General features: G+C 34.1%; 1 protein-coding gene across 4 annotated transcripts in view; it reads left to right on the top strand.

Annotated features, from left to right (window-relative positions):
* LOC123672184 (discoidin domain-containing receptor 2-like) overlaps positions 1-18,030 on the top strand; it is a 354,429-nt gene that overhangs the window by 259,391 nt on the left and 77,008 nt on the right. For all 4 annotated transcript variants that reach the window (XM_045606195.1, XM_045606192.1, XM_045606193.1 and 1 more), the window contains one exon: positions 6,588-6,735. In XM_045606195.1, the coding sequence (XP_045462151.1) occupies positions 6,588-6,735 (148 nt within the window). The remainder of the gene's footprint in view (positions 1-6,587; positions 6,736-18,030) is intronic.

Genomic DNA, 18,030 nt, shown 5'->3' with positions numbered 1-18,030 from the left:
GAGCTAGGTGAGCCTTCGTGAGCGAATATAATAACTACCTACTAACTTTTCCGATTACTACGGAGCCCAAGTCGCATATTTCAAAATGCGTTTATACCAAGGTATGTATTGCTTCGGAAATGAAGTATTGATAGAATCGTTCTGTGTTGGTTATCGGGAGATCGTAAGATTTTATTCGATCGATTGACCTGGAAAATTTCTGTAAAGATGTTCGAGTTCTCATGTGCTGAACGGAATTAATGAACACAAGATAAATAAATAATTGGTTTATTCTTGACAACCTAAACAACAAATTTTCACAATAACAATGACGAATCAAGTTATTTTTATCCGTAAAAATTTCCAGTAACTTGATATATCTCTTCTTGTATTTTTTTATGTTCTCAGTATGTTATAGTTCTTATTTAGAGTTTACATATTAGTTATGTTCGTTTTGAAGTGTTTAGTGAAATTTCAATATCTGTCCACGATTTTCCATTTATGAAGAAGCTCCTATCTAAATATCGTTTTTAAAATGGGAGTGTGGACAATCAATTGTAAAATGAAATATTTTGAAGAATACTTTCAAATAATTTAGAATAAATAATACTGGCGCATTCGCCATTTCTTGATATATCAAAGGTTACTAGGATATATCTAACATACAGTTATCAATCAATGGATCCAATCCTGCACTTCTTTTTTCTTCTTCACTTAACTGTCGTTCATGAAGAATTCATGAGAAATAAAATTCTTGAGAAACACTGTTTCTCAATGTATGAGTTATACTCGTGAAGGAGAATACGTTCTCTTTTCTTTCTCACTTTGATGTACTTTTTTTGTTTCTCCAATTTCATATATATGTTTTCGTTAGTTTATTTGTTTTATAGGATCTGCCTTTACTCTTTATTTTTATTACATATACATGAATAAAATAAATACGAGTATATATAATAATGATCTAGATGTTATTCATTCTTATTTCATTGTTGTCGGTTAGATAACGCACTAAAATTGTTCAAATTCATCACAAAAATGATGAAAATTTCGCAGTCGCAGTTCGTTAAACTGAAGTACTTTTTGGTCGTCGTGAAGAATCTTTTCATCCGTGAATCTGATAAAAAGTTTGAGGTCGGAAGTAGTGAGTGATGTGAAGATTCGAAACCTTATGCATCGCTCAAGTGTTGCTATAGCGCGTAGTGTTGACGAAAACTCAGATTTGTTGATTTCTCGTCGATCTTGAGAATTAGGTATTGAATAATGATTTTTCATTGCCAGAATTGGAAGATTTCGATCTGATCACGTTTATTTTCATCAATATGACGCTAAGTGTCACACAAGCAACGAAGCAATAGTAATTTGGCAAAAACGTTACTTTGCCGAGTTATGTCTCAAAGATGAGATCATAATTGGCCACCAAGATCTTGTGATTTAACGCCTTTAGACTTTTTTTTTTGGACCGGGTATAAGAAAAAGTCTATGCCACTGATCCACAATCGATGACCTTCAAGTTGAAATTCGTGATGTCATCGACGTAATACAGCCGCTAATTTGCGAATTGGTTATATAATATGAGTTAAATTAATATTGACTTCAGGAACCTCAGAAAGCAATATTTTCGGTGCTCAAGTAAATACTTTTCAGTGAATGAATGAGACATACTTTTAACATGTAGGATTGACATTGGTGGACAGATTTTTGTAGAACCATATTTCATCAGTTTCGATTCCTAGTTAATAACTGAAAACTTAATACATAATTGAAAAAATAATCGTATTCTCCGATTTGAAGAGTGAAATAACTCGGTGATCACGCAAATGATCATTACCACGTATTAGTGCTTTTCTGAAAATTTTCAACAGACGCCTATAACTGCGGTAGACGTCCGATCTATTTTTTATTTAACTTCCCATGGAGGAATAGTAGCGAAAGTTTTTTCATTTCGTAGTTACTAAAAATGGTTATTAAAAGTGTATGAGACAACGAAATGCTTCATCAAAATGAGCCAGGTCTAATATTATAATTAATGCATCAGCAGACACCTATGTTTCATTAGAGTTCCAGTTCCCAAGTGCCTCTTCTTCCGCGTTTTTCCTCTTTATAGACTCTGGAGAGTTATTAGTATCCTCACAACTTTCAGAATATTATTATGATTTACGTGTACGACGTCTCCCCAAAAGTTTTTTCACCGCCTTATATCAAGTCAAGAAAACCGGGAATGTTCAATTCCCCCATTTGATGTTACAATTACTCGTTTTCGGTTAATTATCTTGTAAAGAATGGCAGATGTTCTCGGATTTTTGCATTAATATACTTTCTCATTGCACCTGAATTCAATTCAGCTCCTTAGAAAGGAAGGCAGAATAGTTATTTCTCTAATTCTGTGGTTATTCGGTTCATTCTTCCACATCTTGTAGAACAAAATCGTGCGAGAATATATCAGAAACGCACAGTTTTCATGGTTATATTTTATTATTCTATGTTGGTACTCCGAACTTTCCGCCACGGCTTTATCTGTCAATTCATCAATTTGCCTTAAAGAAATCAGTTCTGCCAACCAACATTTTCCAATGCAAAAATCACTAAAATATATTTATGGAAATATTTCATTAATTTCAATGAAAATGCAATGAATTAGAGAAAATAATGTATAATACTCGTACAGAAGGCTCATTCTACCACTCGTTCATTCCAAAACTCTCCACTTCGTGGCTCGTTTTTGAATTTTGAACTCGTGAAAGAATATCAATGCCTTCTGCACTTGTATTATAAATAACTATTATAGTTCAAGTGCAGTATGCATTAATACTCTTACACGCTGAGTTCAAAATTCAAAAACTGCCACGAAGTGATGAGTTTACAAACTACAAATAAGTAGAAAATTAGCGTCTTTATTTTTCATCAATTACAGATATTAAAATGTGTTCGAAGTGATTCATGTTTTCTCGTATCTGTAAAGAGTTCACATTCTTTCAAACTACATTATTTCTACTAAATATATAAAATTAAGGGCCAATGATCCATAAAAATTTCAAGCGCGATTACGTTAATCCATAGAATTAGCGAAGATCCCTCGAATAAAACGAAATTCAAACCGTCCCCTCAATAACGTATCATCAGTGCATAATTCCTGAAAAACAGTTTTCAGTTCATCAGAAGTTGAGAAAGATATTAGACATTCTGATCGATTATCAATTACCCTAGCAACCAATCGGAAGTTTCAAGAGTTGAAGGCTTGAAAAGTTTTATTGAACCGTTGAATATATTACAGAAAATTGGGTGGTTCGGTTCTGTCCCGTTTGCGAGGGACGAATCATTCGATATTTTATTTATTCGAGGTAGAATTGTCAAGGAAACTTTTTCATATAGATTTTCTGATAACTTCGATTTACTCATTCAATATCCAGATTGGTGTTCAATATTTGAGCACTAACTTGTGGCATCAAACTGGTCATTTGCGTTAGAAACTCATTTTCTGTTTCAATATTTCATGAGCTTGTGGTGTGCTTATATTAAATCAGAGATACTTGTTAAATTTTCATCGAATATACCTCTTATTATAGTAATTTGAGAAAATGGGAACAATCTGCATTTGTACCTATCCAGTCGAAATAAAATGTCGCTTTACCATTGTCCTTTTTTCTATACGCATAAGCATATACTCGATGTTTCTACTTATATTACCAAATTTAGGTTTCAGCTAGAGTCATTACTTTTGATTTAAAATCCATACACAGAATCATCTATATAAAACTACACATTTTTCGACATGCCTCATAAAGGTTTATTCTACATAGGCGTACAACTTTGCTTCTGCCATTTCTTTTTCTGAAATTCGATGCTTTATTGTGAAAAACTGATTATGAATGTATGATTCAAAGTATTATCGATTGCTGGTCACTACTTTCTTCCATCTCTCGGGCAGAGTACGAATCCCACGTTGACAAAACAGGTCATTTTTCGAAGCGATCCACGAATCAATCCAATTTTTTACTTTTTCATAAGACCGGAAGTACTGGTCAGCCGGGCCATTGATCGAAACAAGTGATAGTCCGAGGGAGCAACATCTGGAGAATACGGCGCGTTCCATTTCAACGTTTTTAAGTATGTCTTGACCAGTTTCCCAACATGGGGTCGAGCATTGTCATACTGTAAAATCACTTTATCATGTCTGCGTTCGATAACGATCGCCTCTGATTGATTCAGTCGGTTTTAACAACTCATAATAAACTACGCCGAGCTGATTTCCATGATTTTCTGTGCTTGGGATTATCGTGATGAACCCATTTTTCGTCTCCATTCACAATGCGATGCAGAAATTCCTTCCATCTTTGTCTTGCAAGCAGATGTTCACAAGCAAACAAACGCCGCTCAACATCTCTCGGCTTCAACTCGTACGGCACCCAATTTCCTTGTTTCTGAATAATTCCCATGACTTTCAGGCGTTTTGAAATGGCTTATTGTGTCACTGCTAATTCTTGTTGCATTTGACACGAGTCTTGATCAAGTAATACCTCCAATTCTGTATCTTCGAAAACCTTCTCTCTTCTACTGCTCTTCGACGTCAAAATCATCGCTCTTGAATCATTGATACTACTCTCGACACGTTCTTTCTTAAGAGAGCATTCGATGAGCCTGAGCTTCAGATTTCTTCATATTGAAGCAGAAAATTAAAACCTTCCGCAAATGACGAGAATTCGACTCGTAAGCTGACATGTTAAATCGAAAATAACTTTATGATGCAGACACAAATCGACCAATATAATATTCAGAAATACCTAAGCTTATTGTATGACATCTACGATCTATTTATTTCGATTACCAAAGTTGTACACCTAGTAGAAGAATATATAAGATTGAAGTCAATGTTCGTCTGTTATTTCAGTTTCGAAAATACGACCAATGGAAAACGTATACGTTAATCACATCAAATGTGTAATTAAATTAATAATATTATTTTAATTTGTCATCTCTATCACTTTTCATTTTCTACTGTTCTTCAGAAGTTTACTTCTGAGGTGAAGTATGGGTATTTTTGAATCACTCCAGCTAATTTAGTCGCAAGTCCATTCGGTATAATTCCAAAGTAACTAGGAGTTTAATTCAAAATCAGTTTCAGTAGAGAACTTCCATGACTTCAGTTGTTACGGTTCTTGAAAGCAAAACAAATGAAAACTCCGAGAAGCTTTTTATTGATTTGTTTAACTCCGGAAATATTTAGTGAATGTTAAATCACGATCCACTTATTTCCAATTTTGTATTCAACTGGCATATATTTCATTTTTTCTTCTTATTCTGAATATTTACCGAGTTGAATTCAACAGTACTTCAACGGTTAGTTCAAATTTTCTCTCATTTTTATTACAATATGATTCGTTAGTTCTAATTTAGTTCCTCCAACTTTCAGAGTAGGTATGCTATGCAGTTGAAATTTCTCTGCCTGATTGAAATGAAAACATCGTCCTTCCTCATTATAGAATATTTATGGACGCTACATTAGATGTCTACGTCTACACACCTTCATTTAGTTGAATGCTATCAGATGAACACTTGCTAATTGGAAATTTTCGTATTAATTTTTCGTTTTTCTATCTTGCAAGCACTACATTTCATGTTTCACTTGATATTTACCATATTTGGTGTTCTTGGTATTTTGAATTTACTATAATAGAAATTCAAGAAAAATATTGAAATAAAATAACCTGATATTTTCGTGACCACGAAAACGGAAGAATATAGATTTTGAGTGTAGATATGGCAAAATAATTCACAGCTCCGTGCCGGAGACTTAATACATAATCATTTCTTATCACATAATCAGAACTATAAAATTTGAAATGAAAATCACAATAAATCAGAACGAATCAACATAATTTCATGATTACACAACCGACTGAGTTGAAATTGTGTATATAAATATCTATAGAAAAACCAGTCCAAGCTTCATACAAAATTTGTTGTTAATAGCGTTGTCAGCTCAGAAGATTCAAGCATAAAAAATACCTTATATTACAGAGACAACACACAGAGACAACCTTATATTAGAAATCCAACTGAGTTGAAAATTGAATCAGAATCTCAAAAAAAAAAATGTGGAAAGAGCTGAAGTCAAAAAACGATTGAAGCTCAAAAACGCTCGTCAATCATCCACCAATTATGCCCTTGAACTTGAAGACCACATATACATAATATATAGTTCTGTGGTCTCAAAGGACGCAAATGAACGAAGCACGTGACTTTTTTTTTATATTCGTCTCCAATTTCCTATGATTCTGATGAAGCTAACACAAAATTTTTCCTGAAGCTTGACATGTATATTCTATATATGCCTGCAATATCTAAACCCTTTTCAGATTTGTAATTATAGAAATATCCGGTATTTCTGTTCGAATATACTTCTTGAATTTTCTATTGGCCCATAATGTCGTCAGCTTAAAATTTCATACAGAACTTGAAAGTATGTACTCTTAAATTACATATCAATAGCCAAAATGAGACTCCGTTGATTTTATCAGTTACTTCAAATTATTCTGCAAATTTTCGATATGGTTATCACGTTATAGAGGTAGTCAATATAAATAACTAATAACCAAAATAATCTTTTCCAGCTCCTAAAGGGGAACACAAACACTAATACCATAATGGAACAGAAACTGGACCGTCCTATAATAGCATCAAAGATCCGCTTCCTTCCCTACAGTGAACATGTTCGAACCGTTTGTATGCGCGTTGAAGTTGTAGGATGTCCATGGAAAGGTGAGTGGAAGCTTTATTTTACCTTCATTCAATATATCAAAGCAGTGTTTCATAATTGTCTGAATTTAGCCATACCATCGTCCCTTGAGAATGGTCTGAATATCATATAACTTCGAAATGAAATAAAAAAAAGTAATATCTACAAATAATTTAACGTTTGTGACAATTGTCTGGCCAACTCTGGCTTTTTCAAATTATATTTTGACGGAAACAATCGTCGCGAACACTGAAATATTCGTGAAAATTAGGTACTTTGTTCAAATTAAATTTCTATCACATAAGAATTTATTTCATTAAATATAGTCCTGAAAATATTTAATATCCACTGAAATCAACAAATCTCCTAAAAAATTGGTAAGGTGAAAATAAATCAATCAAGATATACTCTCAAGAGGGATTGTGACCACGTGTTTTTCAGCGTATCAATCAATCATTAGGTAACATTAGGTGTACGAAGTTGTACATTCATTTCATCTTATTTCTCTTCACGAAACATATAAATAGGGCAGCACTGTACGACGGTCGTTTTTTTGTTACAAAATTATTGTTTTACCTCTTTTGTAATAATTTTTGTAGGGTTTTTCTCGCGAATATTTTAAAAATATAGCATTGCTTCGTACATTGAATAATATATGAACAAACAAAAATTCACCAATATTTTTTTCCGTTCGCAAATCAAAAATATTGTCGTTCTATAATGTAGATTAGGTTTCGAAGAAATTATATAAAAACACCCCAAAAATGAATGGGAGAAATCTTTAATTTCGTTTTGAACTGAGCAGTCACTTTATGATATTCTCTCTTAACAATTGAGTTTTTTTCTAAATGATTCATAGAAAGCCAGTTATCAGTTAAGGAACAATAATAATATCAACTATGCTCTCGGTGATATTTTGGTTCAGGCTGAAAACACCAATAGAATACAAATGAAATGAAAATTGAGATATATGAAAAATAATAACAATAACAGGTCGACAAAAAAATAAAAACAACTTCGATATTTGAAATAAAACACCCCTTTATTATTACTTTCCTCTTGATTTTTTTTTTATTAACTTCCTTGTCTCTATCGCCAGTGGTTTTCGAGAAATTGTTTGATTCACTTCTTTTTTTGTGCGAAACAATTCATGGACACTTCCATTTAATCAATTCACCAATCGATGTATTATAGACAAATCATGTTATTTTATGTTATTAAGTTTAATTATGATATTCAGAACAATAGAACAGAATGCTGTTCACTTCCCATAAAATCTAATTGATTTCACACCAGGAATTTCCAATATACCATCCTCTCTATTCTCTCTCACCGTCAGAACAGAATTCAATTTGAAAACAAATTCTTCAATGATGATTTAAACTCAAACATCAAACCATTTTCTGCTTAAGATTCGAAAATTACAGGTATATATTGATAAAGACAAGCTATGCAGTAGAACTTGCGCGCAAAAATTGATTTTCTGGCATTAATGTGAACAGAAACATTTTTTTCTGCAGTTTCGATTTCTGCATTCGAATATTTTTGAACAATGACATACTTGTATAGTTTTTTTATTGCTTTGAGAAAACGACATTCCTAATTGAGGACCTGAAATTTTTTGTTTTGAAAGTTAGAGACGTTTTGAATTTCTCAAAATTTTCAGAAACAAGAGTCCTGAGGTTTTTTCAAATATGATTCTTCAATTTGCACATATGTCCTCTGTCTTTTCATCCACATTGTCCTACTGGTCACCAGACACTCTCTATGCGAAATTCTGAATCAACGTTCTCTGAATTTTCAACTTACCTACTCCACTAAAGAGCTTAATATTCCTTTAACTCCAAACGAATGTAAACCACACTCTTTCCAATCGAATGAAATCCTATTAGACTTATCTACTCGATGGAAATATTAAGTTCAAAGGTGCTCGAGTTTTTCAATGTGTCATTTTCCTTACTACTTTTATGTAATCATGCATTTGATTATCGAATGGTTCAGTAAAAATCGCACCGTTTCCGGTTCGATCAATATCTTCTCTTCCTAGTAGGAACAAATGAATTTCGAGTAATTGAGGAACCTACCACGATAAGGTCAACGCAAGGCGGGCTCTGCCACTAAGCCTAGCAGACATACAGAATCTTCAAGGGCTCATGTTCTATACGGCAACAGAGGCGTATCGTCCATACAAATCAGCTTCATAAAACAACATATACAGAGTTTCAGCTGCGTGCGGGGATTATGAAATGTGATATATTTGACGTGTATGCTTTATCCAATACGCACAATTCAGAACAAAGGGACTGAGTAGTAATAATTGATCCGATTATTACTGCAGGGAAACCTGACGGTGGGTGTTCCGTGTTTATTGTTTTGGATTAAGATGGCTCTATGGAAATTTCGATGTCGAGTTGTTGGGAAATGTTAGACGGTGAATATTCTGGAACTGACGTTTTATTGGATCGATGGTGTTATCGGTGTTACCACTGTTTCAAAAAGTTTTGAAAGAGGCTTTTGGGAAAGAAACTGGTGTCTCTCCAATTTGGTTCATATTCAACATTCTATTCAGTAAAAAAGTGAAAAAAAAAAGAATTGAGTCCAAAGAGTAATTTTCTAGTATTCTAGAGCTATAATTACAATTTGAGAGTTAGTTATTTCATTAATTAGGGAAGAAAGGCTCGATTCAAATAATTGGTGAAGGAAGAATCATCTTAGATGACAATATTTTTTTTACTTGGCACCCATTAACACATTACTACCCTTTTAACTTCAGAACTTGATCATTTTAAAGATGGCAACGGCGTACGAGCTTTTGTAATTTGCATACAATTGCTATTTGGGGAACCAGTTGGGAGATGCCCTATTTAATTTGTCTCAATGAGCAAAGTTCTTTGCGAAAAAAAATTTAATTGAAAATACTCGAAACGTTGAAATCGTAGATTCTTTTCAACTTGTCTAGTGAATTCGGAGATATTTATTTATGACTTTGGTCATACTGCTTGTTCAGTATAATAATCTTATGAGTTGTAGATGGCTGGAAGAGAGAGAAAGAGAAATCAATTTTAACTGAAAGGCGAGACGCACGAAGTTTACACCTCGTGACTTCCAACAAAGATGTTCAAAATACTGGTGTATTCACTGATTAGATTTTGTTTAAGGTAATTTTGATGACTCAGCTCTGCATGGGTCCCTTTTTCCCTTTTCTTTCAGAGGAAGCGCTGTACAAAGATTAAACCAATCAAAAGCATCATTTAAAATATTTCATTTGTTCTGTCGGAAGTAGTTTATTGTCGATTCAACCTCAAACATTGACAGAAAGACGACATGAGTGCCGCCATAAGAAATGATGCGGAAATCAAGTGAAAAGGGACCAATACCTTTAAAATCCAAGAAGGCTGGTCCCCTCAAAAACTGCCACTTCAATCTTAAGGTTTCCCAAGGGTGCCACTTACTCTCACAGTTATATCAGTGTTTTAGTCTCATCTCACCCCCAACCAATCAACCGATGTTTTGATTGATTGAACATATAAGACAAAGACCATTTTAGATAAAATAATTTTGCTTTCCTTTTCACTGGCTGGCTTTCGAACATCTTTATCCTCTTCATCATGGTCACGTAACATAAGGCTCAATCTTTCTGTCTCTAATCTTGGACTCAATGCTCTGCACTGCACAACCGCTTTAAGGCGCATTAATTTATGTATTATTAGATAGTTGGTTCAGTGTCATGTTTCATGATATTTATTGTCAAAAGACATGGAAGAGACTTCTATTTCCGTAAATGCTCGTAGTTCTTTTAATTTTTTCAAAGTTCAAGAATGTCCGATTTAGAGAACCCGGAATAGATGAAACGGCTTACATGCGTTATCTACAATTATTCCTTAAAAGTCGAGAAGCAAGAAGCAATTGTTCTATGCCAAATTTAGTAGATGGTGTGAACACAAAAAAATTACCAATGTGAACTTGTGGATAATGCTAACTTATCTTCAATTAAAGAAGGAAATGAAGAATTTAACCTTGTGGAGCTTATATTCAATGTTAAGAACCTAATTTACTCGAAATAAATATGAACATCAAGAAATTAAAACTTTATGCTGAAGATTACTGGCCTAAAACATTCTTAGTAAAGCAACATTGCTCATTTTCTGAAAGAACCTTTCGATCAGCAGCTTAAAATGATCCAAGTTATAGCATTTAAATAGGGAATGCAACATTTATGTCTATTAAGTTCAGTCACATAGATCATCTGCATCAAACCTTTATAAAATTGAAATGAAGAGAAACTTTTGAAATATTAACTTTCGTCAGTTGCGAAAAATTTTTATGCGAGAAGGAAATGAATACAGGTGTTTTGAGAGCTTGAAATCAGATAACACTGAAATTAATTCAAGGTTGTAAAAGTAATAGTTCATTGCAGTAGCAAGTACACCATTTGAGATAACGAGTAACACAAGTGCTAAATGTACACAATTCTAGAGATCATAATTTCCTGATTTTTCATACAGTCATGTAGTTAAATGCATGAGCAACATAAACTGCATGTCAACTGTATACCTTCGGAATTATGAATGAGAAAATATAACCTCATATTTCATTCGCGCGGTAAAGTGAAACAATAAATTTGAAAATTGCAACACTACTCAATAATGATAGTTATTATTTTCCAGTAACATTTGGATGTAATAATGATACTCTATTTGATTAAGATGTTACATCCATCAGTCATGCATTCTCTACAAGTATGTACTGACTTATCTGTTTGTTTTCCTGGACTTGGGTTGAAATGATTCTTTTTATAGTCCGGTTGTGAATTTTTCCACAGTCGCAAGACCATTCTATTTCGATATTTCCCAGATAAAAGTTCAATTATTCAACACGCTGAATGCAAAAATTCAATTTATATTCGTTCTCGCAAGATTTAAATCAGAAACGGATAGTCACCATGATAAGAATTGAACGGAAAAAGATTCCTTTGAACAACAGTTTTTTTTTTCGATAATTTTTCCCAAGCTGTTTGACAAAAGCCACCCTAAGAAATTCAGCCTCATTTTTCATATCAAGCAATCAGAATCTTTTATGCGGAGCATGACATTTAATTCCACCCTCCTTGCTTCACAATTGGAAACATAAATACCCTTAAGTGGAGAAAATGGTGAACTGCCTCATTGAAATTCAATGAATAAATGCATTCAACCAAAGCTGAGATATTCCGAACACTCCGAACAGTTCTTTATTCGTTGACATCGCGTTTCCCTTTGTTTCATCATCACCTTTTCGGTGAAAGCGTTTCGTTGACAAGGGTGATTGCTTGTTCCGGACATAACGACTCTGCACCGGAGACCTTCAGAGGAATAATATATGTGCATTCGGAATAACCGAGCCAGATCTGGATGTTTGCGAACTGGGCATTGAATATCGAAAAATACCCATTTTTATTTGTCGGACTTTCGAGGACACTTCCAGTTTTCTCGTCGCTGAACTGGAGTTTGAAGAGATTTTTTTCAGTGCGAATGGACTAGTTTAGTGATGTTGATAATACTATATTTGACACGATAGAAAAAAATTTTGAAAATCCGTCAATAAATGACTGAGAAATAGATTATTTAAATTTACGTATTTTACCGCGGAACGTCTTTGGTCTGTGACGTCACGTCTCTTGCCTGTGATCGCTACACCATAAATTACGTTTAAATACTTAGCCGCGCCAAGGCTCTCGCGCCGTTTGTAGTTGTACAGTGTAGTTTTAACTCGAGTTTTGTTTTTATGTCACCATAATGGAAGAAGGCTTCGTGAAAGGACAAAGTGACAATTGGCCTAAATTAGATATATTCGCAGTGATGGAGTTTTTTTCTTCAAATCCATCTTATGTCAGTGCAGAAATAAAAGGAGTTAAACTTTTCAAGTAAGTATCTACTTTTGAGTTTGCTACATCATGGTTCAACTTATAACGATGATTTATTTAAAAAACGTTTCATAAACAGTTTGTAGTTGAGTACTGGTTGTTGAAGTCTATCAATGGCAAAACATATTTATGTGAGGAGTAAAAAGTAAAAAGAGAAAAAAGGAATTTATATGTATGTATATAGTAAGTTATTTCAGCCATCGTGTAACTAACAAAACACGACACGAACGGCACAAGTGATTGTGCACCAATGAATTCGTAAGCACTCTGCGAATACCAGTCGTCTAGTGTGTGACGTCACGACACTTACACGTACTATGAAATTATTCTTCCAAACGCAACTTCAAAGTCCCATAACTCTTTCATTTCTAGAGATATTTCAATGATTCTTCCACATTTTTGTTTCATTTTACTTAAATTTTTAGAATTAATCCTTAACAAAAAAATGAAACTAGTCCATTGCAGCAATTGTAGCAATACTACGTCATTCAATAAGTCAAGGGCATGACGCACAGATGGCACCGTCAGTGCCATATTACTCTTTGCTCCCGTTAGTACCAAGTTTTAAAAGATTCGTTTAAAAATTTTGAAACATATAGTAAAGTCTGGATAGAGATATTGAAGGTTAAGTGACACTATACAGGGTGATTCAAAATTCAGTATCAAGATTTCAGGGGCGTAATCTTCAGGTTAAAATGAGTCTTTTTCAACTTTTTCTTCACAATCATGTGTCTGCAATCGCTTCGTTATCGATCTACAGAGCGTTAAAATTTCAAATTTTTTTTTATATTTTTTCTTATTAGCTTATTCAGTTTTTGAGATATTAACATAGAATTTGAAATAAAGGTTACGTTTCGGGGTTTACATCATCCACTATTCCAAGTGATTGTAACAAGCTACTGGGAGATATTTTTTTTTAGGGGTTAAGCACTTTTTTGTAGACCGCCGCTGGTGTATTCTAACATATAATATGAATTCTTTGTTTTGTTCATTAATTTTTTTGTGTCCTATAATTTTTACGCAAGTATATTCAATTGAAATTTTCAACACAAACTAATAACCACTTATCAGACAATGAGAACAAAAACCTTTACAAATACGTAAAGGTTTTTGTTTGTGATCTAATATACGAATTCCCTTAAACAGTACCTAAAAAAATAAGAAATCTAACAAAAATATATTTCAAGCTTGATCTTAATATCTCAAAAACTGAAAGATCAATGAAGAGAAAACTAAAAAAAAAATGAACTTTAACGCTCCGTAGTGTCTCTAGTGTAGTCTTATTTTGACCTGAAAAATACGCCCCAGAAATCTTGATAATGAAATTAGAAACCCTCTGTGTTTGTTGTTGTTCGAAAAATGTATAAATACAGGTCTCGTGTATTGATAAAGACCTGTTTTTCGATAAGAAGAAATATTGCTTGATAAGTGTTATTCCCACCTCGATTCTGACTCAATTGACGAATCAGAAGATCTTGGTGGCCAATTGTGATAATCTCTTCGAGTAATAACACGGCCAAGAAACTTTCCTTGCAAAATTGCTATTGTTTCGTTGCTTGTGTGGCACGTAGCGCCGTCTTGTTGAAAATAAACGTAAGTTTTTACTTTTACACAAAATACGGTGTTATGTCGTTTATGGAATGCCTTCTTCTCAAGACCGACGAGGAAAAGACAAACCTAGGTTTTCGTCCCCTCTACGACCTCCAGCTATAATATCTTAAGTTGTTCTTGGGCAACGCACACATTTTCGATTTTTCACATCGCTTGTTCCAACAGTTCGAATTTTTCCATTATTTCTGGCCACAAAAGTGCTTCACGACGACCTAAAAGTGCTTAAGTTTTGCGAACGGTGACTGCAACATTTTCACTTGTAGTGAATTTTAACAATTTCAGTGTATTCTGGAAGCCTGTATCGTTTAATTTCTATTAATTTCTTCGTTTCACTTTTCAAATTTCATAAAATGACATGACTGCTGCCCAGAAAGAGGGCTATTCAAAATGAAACCTGTCATCGAAAAACTCATTACACGCGAAATTTCGTCTGAATTTTCTATAATCTGTATCTAAATGCGGAAATTCATTCGGGAGAAATTTCTTGTTTTGAAATTATCAGGAAAACAAGAGTTAGAACTGTCATATTTACGGAACCCCTTTTCGAATTTTGCCCATTTACAACAATCATAACTGCAGCATTCAAGATATCTACCTACAGCGAAATTTTCAAGTTTCTAGGTTTCCCTTCCAGAAATATGGTGCAGAATTTAATATGCTGACGGATTCGGTAAGTCGAACCTTATCGTTTGAGACCATTACTGGTTCAAAATTCCAAAATAACAGACATCGTGACGAAATGATATAGGTAGCATTCTGTTCGGGAAACAAGCGCGCAAAAATTCAATCCTACCACGTGTGACTGGTTCATCATACGACATGCATGCTTACCTCAACATATCACCACCAATTAGCAACCTACGTAGGTACGTTAATTCTCGTCCAACAAAGAGGAATTCGTACATCATTTTTTTCCGTCAGCGTAAAAAATGTTCGAATGCGAATTGTGCACAATCTAATTGGTTTTGCCTGTTTCGTCATTACGTGACCCAGAATCTGGCAAACCGGAATACAAAGAGAATATTTCAACGTGACATGCACGTAACCGGATACAATCGTGTTCAGGTAATTTCAATTGAGTCGATAATGCTGATGCCACTCTTTGAGGAATCCTTACTGCTAACTCCATACTGTATGGCACCGCGATTGCAACCAATTAAATTGAATGTATTATATTCAGATTGAAAAGAAACAGCAATCAATGATAGTATATCTAGAATCATTTGGTGGAAGCCAGGATATTTCGATTGTACCAGGGTTTTCCAACTCTCCAGAAATTCATTTGGGGCCAGGGAAGTTATTGCCTAAGAGTATTATTAAATAAACTCCGGTAACAAGCAGTTCGTCTTTGTAACACTGGAATGTGTCAATTTAGTTGTTTCTATTGGCTAAAATAGTCCACTTTCGGTCCGGGTACTGATTTGGGTACTTTATCAATTGGCTGCATCTATCGATTCTTAATTATCTGTCTTATGATTCGCATATACCAATGTGGTCCGTAGGGGGATCAATAAAATGATTTTTAGTTCGATTTGGTACTGATTTTTCCTTTTTATTTGGATAAGGTATAGTCAAAGTCATTTGAGGTATGCCAGCATATTTCTAATACGCGAGGGTATTTCAAGTTCCCAGGAATGAATTAGAGAGCAGGTAATTTATTGTCCTACCAGTATTTTTGAATAAATTTCAGCATGCTAGTTAATTGTTTATCGTTTGTGACGGTTTGGTCACTTTCATTGCTAGAAATAGTACACATGCTACGGCGTGGCAAGTTGGTCGCCTTTATATGGTGAAAGTTGTGCTCAGTTTTCACATCTCATCAATAGAATTGATTTGGGGAGTTATCAAGAACCGTTTAATAATAAAATATGATCCAACACCGACGAAGGATCGGTTTTAGTTCGTTGTGGTACTGATTTTTTCTTCTTATTGGAATAAAGTATATTCAAAGTCACTTGAGTTATGCATAAATATTTCTAATACACAAGGATATTCCCAGGAATGAATAAGGGAGCAGGCAATTTACTGTCTAACCAGTCCTTTTGAATAGATTTCAGTATAATAGTTGATTGTCTATCGAAATAATGTGTCGATTTGGTCACTTTCATTGCTCGAAATAGTGCTCGTGCTGACGCCTGGCAATTTGGTCGCTCTTATTGGTGGGAGTTGTGCTCAGTTTTCACATTTTATCAATAGAACTCATTAAGATACTGAAATAATAAATGGTCTGTAAATATTAATTCTTAATCCATGATTTTAGTCTGTTGCAGGGCAGGTCGCAGCAGCAGCTCTGGGATGTTCTAGGGGTGAAACCGTTCAAAGTGGGCACGAAAGTCGGCCTAGCTGGCTTTTGTAGACCAGGAATCGGTCCCCGAAAACAAACCAATAGAGTCGCAAAACCCAGGGATTCCACCAAGGGAATAAATAGAGGAATAACTATAATAATACAAATTATAATAAACTCGTTCAGTCAAATTTTGAATTTGTATTATAAAATATATTTTCAATCTTACGAATACACTCCAGAAGAAGTCATTCGTCCAAAAATTTTGATATTTCTATCAAATAATTATTTTTTATTATATTTCTTTTTGAAAGAATAACTCAGAAGCTGAATTATTTGTAGATAGATCTTAAGAGGAAATCTCACCTTGGACAAATGTTCGAAAACAGTGCTATTTTTCTTAGATATTTCAAATAGAAATTGGACTTTCAAATGAAAACATCTCGTCCTTATTTTTTGCTTTAATTACATCTAGACAACCTACCGGGGGAACCACTAATGTTTATTCATAGACTTCTAAGTCCTACCTTAAATAGGAGTCACAACGAGAAACCAATCAGTCATTTGTATCAGTAATTCCTCTTTGTTCAACCGACGCCAATTGGATCTCAGTCACCCGAAGTGACCCATCTACAGGATGATGAATTCATCGTATTTCCATTTGAGGTATTCCTTCTCTCAGACCCGGCTTAACTACGTTTTGCATTGAATGAAAAAATTTGAATTCGTATAGGTGGCGGCTTCCTTTCAACGTGAAAGGACAGTTTTAATTTAGTCCTCTGGAATGAATGATACGAGATTCCGCGATTCTGCCAAGAAAAAGCATTATTTCTGGGGAGACGTTCTCACTGTTGTCTGCGAAGATCTTAATTTGCATTTATTGCTTCGAGAAGCTTGGTGGAACAAGGATTGCTGCGCTACTTACAGCCACATATATTCGCCGAATTACGGCCATATATTTTACTAGTGATGCTGTTGTTCAGTATATGGTAAAAAAGAATATTCTTTCTTCAAAATGAATGAACCACTATTTCTGTGATCGAAGAATATTTTATCGACATTTTCGTTTCTTCTTTGAAGCACGTACTGATGGCCCAAAATATAATTTTCATACAACTAATATGAAAAGTACCAAGTGTATTTCTCATAATTTACTGAATTTAGAAAATATGTAGGAGAAATGTGGACAAAATGAAATACTGTTTTGTTTTCAATCATATATTCATATATCCCATGTTAGTGCTAAATACTAACTTTGGTTAATTGTTTTTAAGTATTATAAGCTGAAAATTGAATTAAATCAAAAAAATAAAAGATCTAAGAAATTATTTTGTCTTCTAACAAAATCCATTTTGTCCGTATACTAAGGACAAAATGACATACTAGTAATAGACATAATGACACACATAAAATTTGAATGCAGAGTTCGAAAATATGAAGGTTGTGGTTCTCGAGTCAGTAGCATACGATGTATAAGCCCCGTGAAAAAACTGCATGCAACGCAGCCACTGCTCACCAGAT

This window comes from Harmonia axyridis, chromosome 2 (genome assembly GCF_914767665.1).
Source record: "Harmonia axyridis chromosome 2, icHarAxyr1.1, whole genome shotgun sequence".
NCBI lineage: Eukaryota > Metazoa > Arthropoda > Insecta > Coleoptera > Coccinellidae > Harmonia > Harmonia axyridis.
This window is presented reverse-complemented; position numbering and strand designations above follow the sequence as displayed.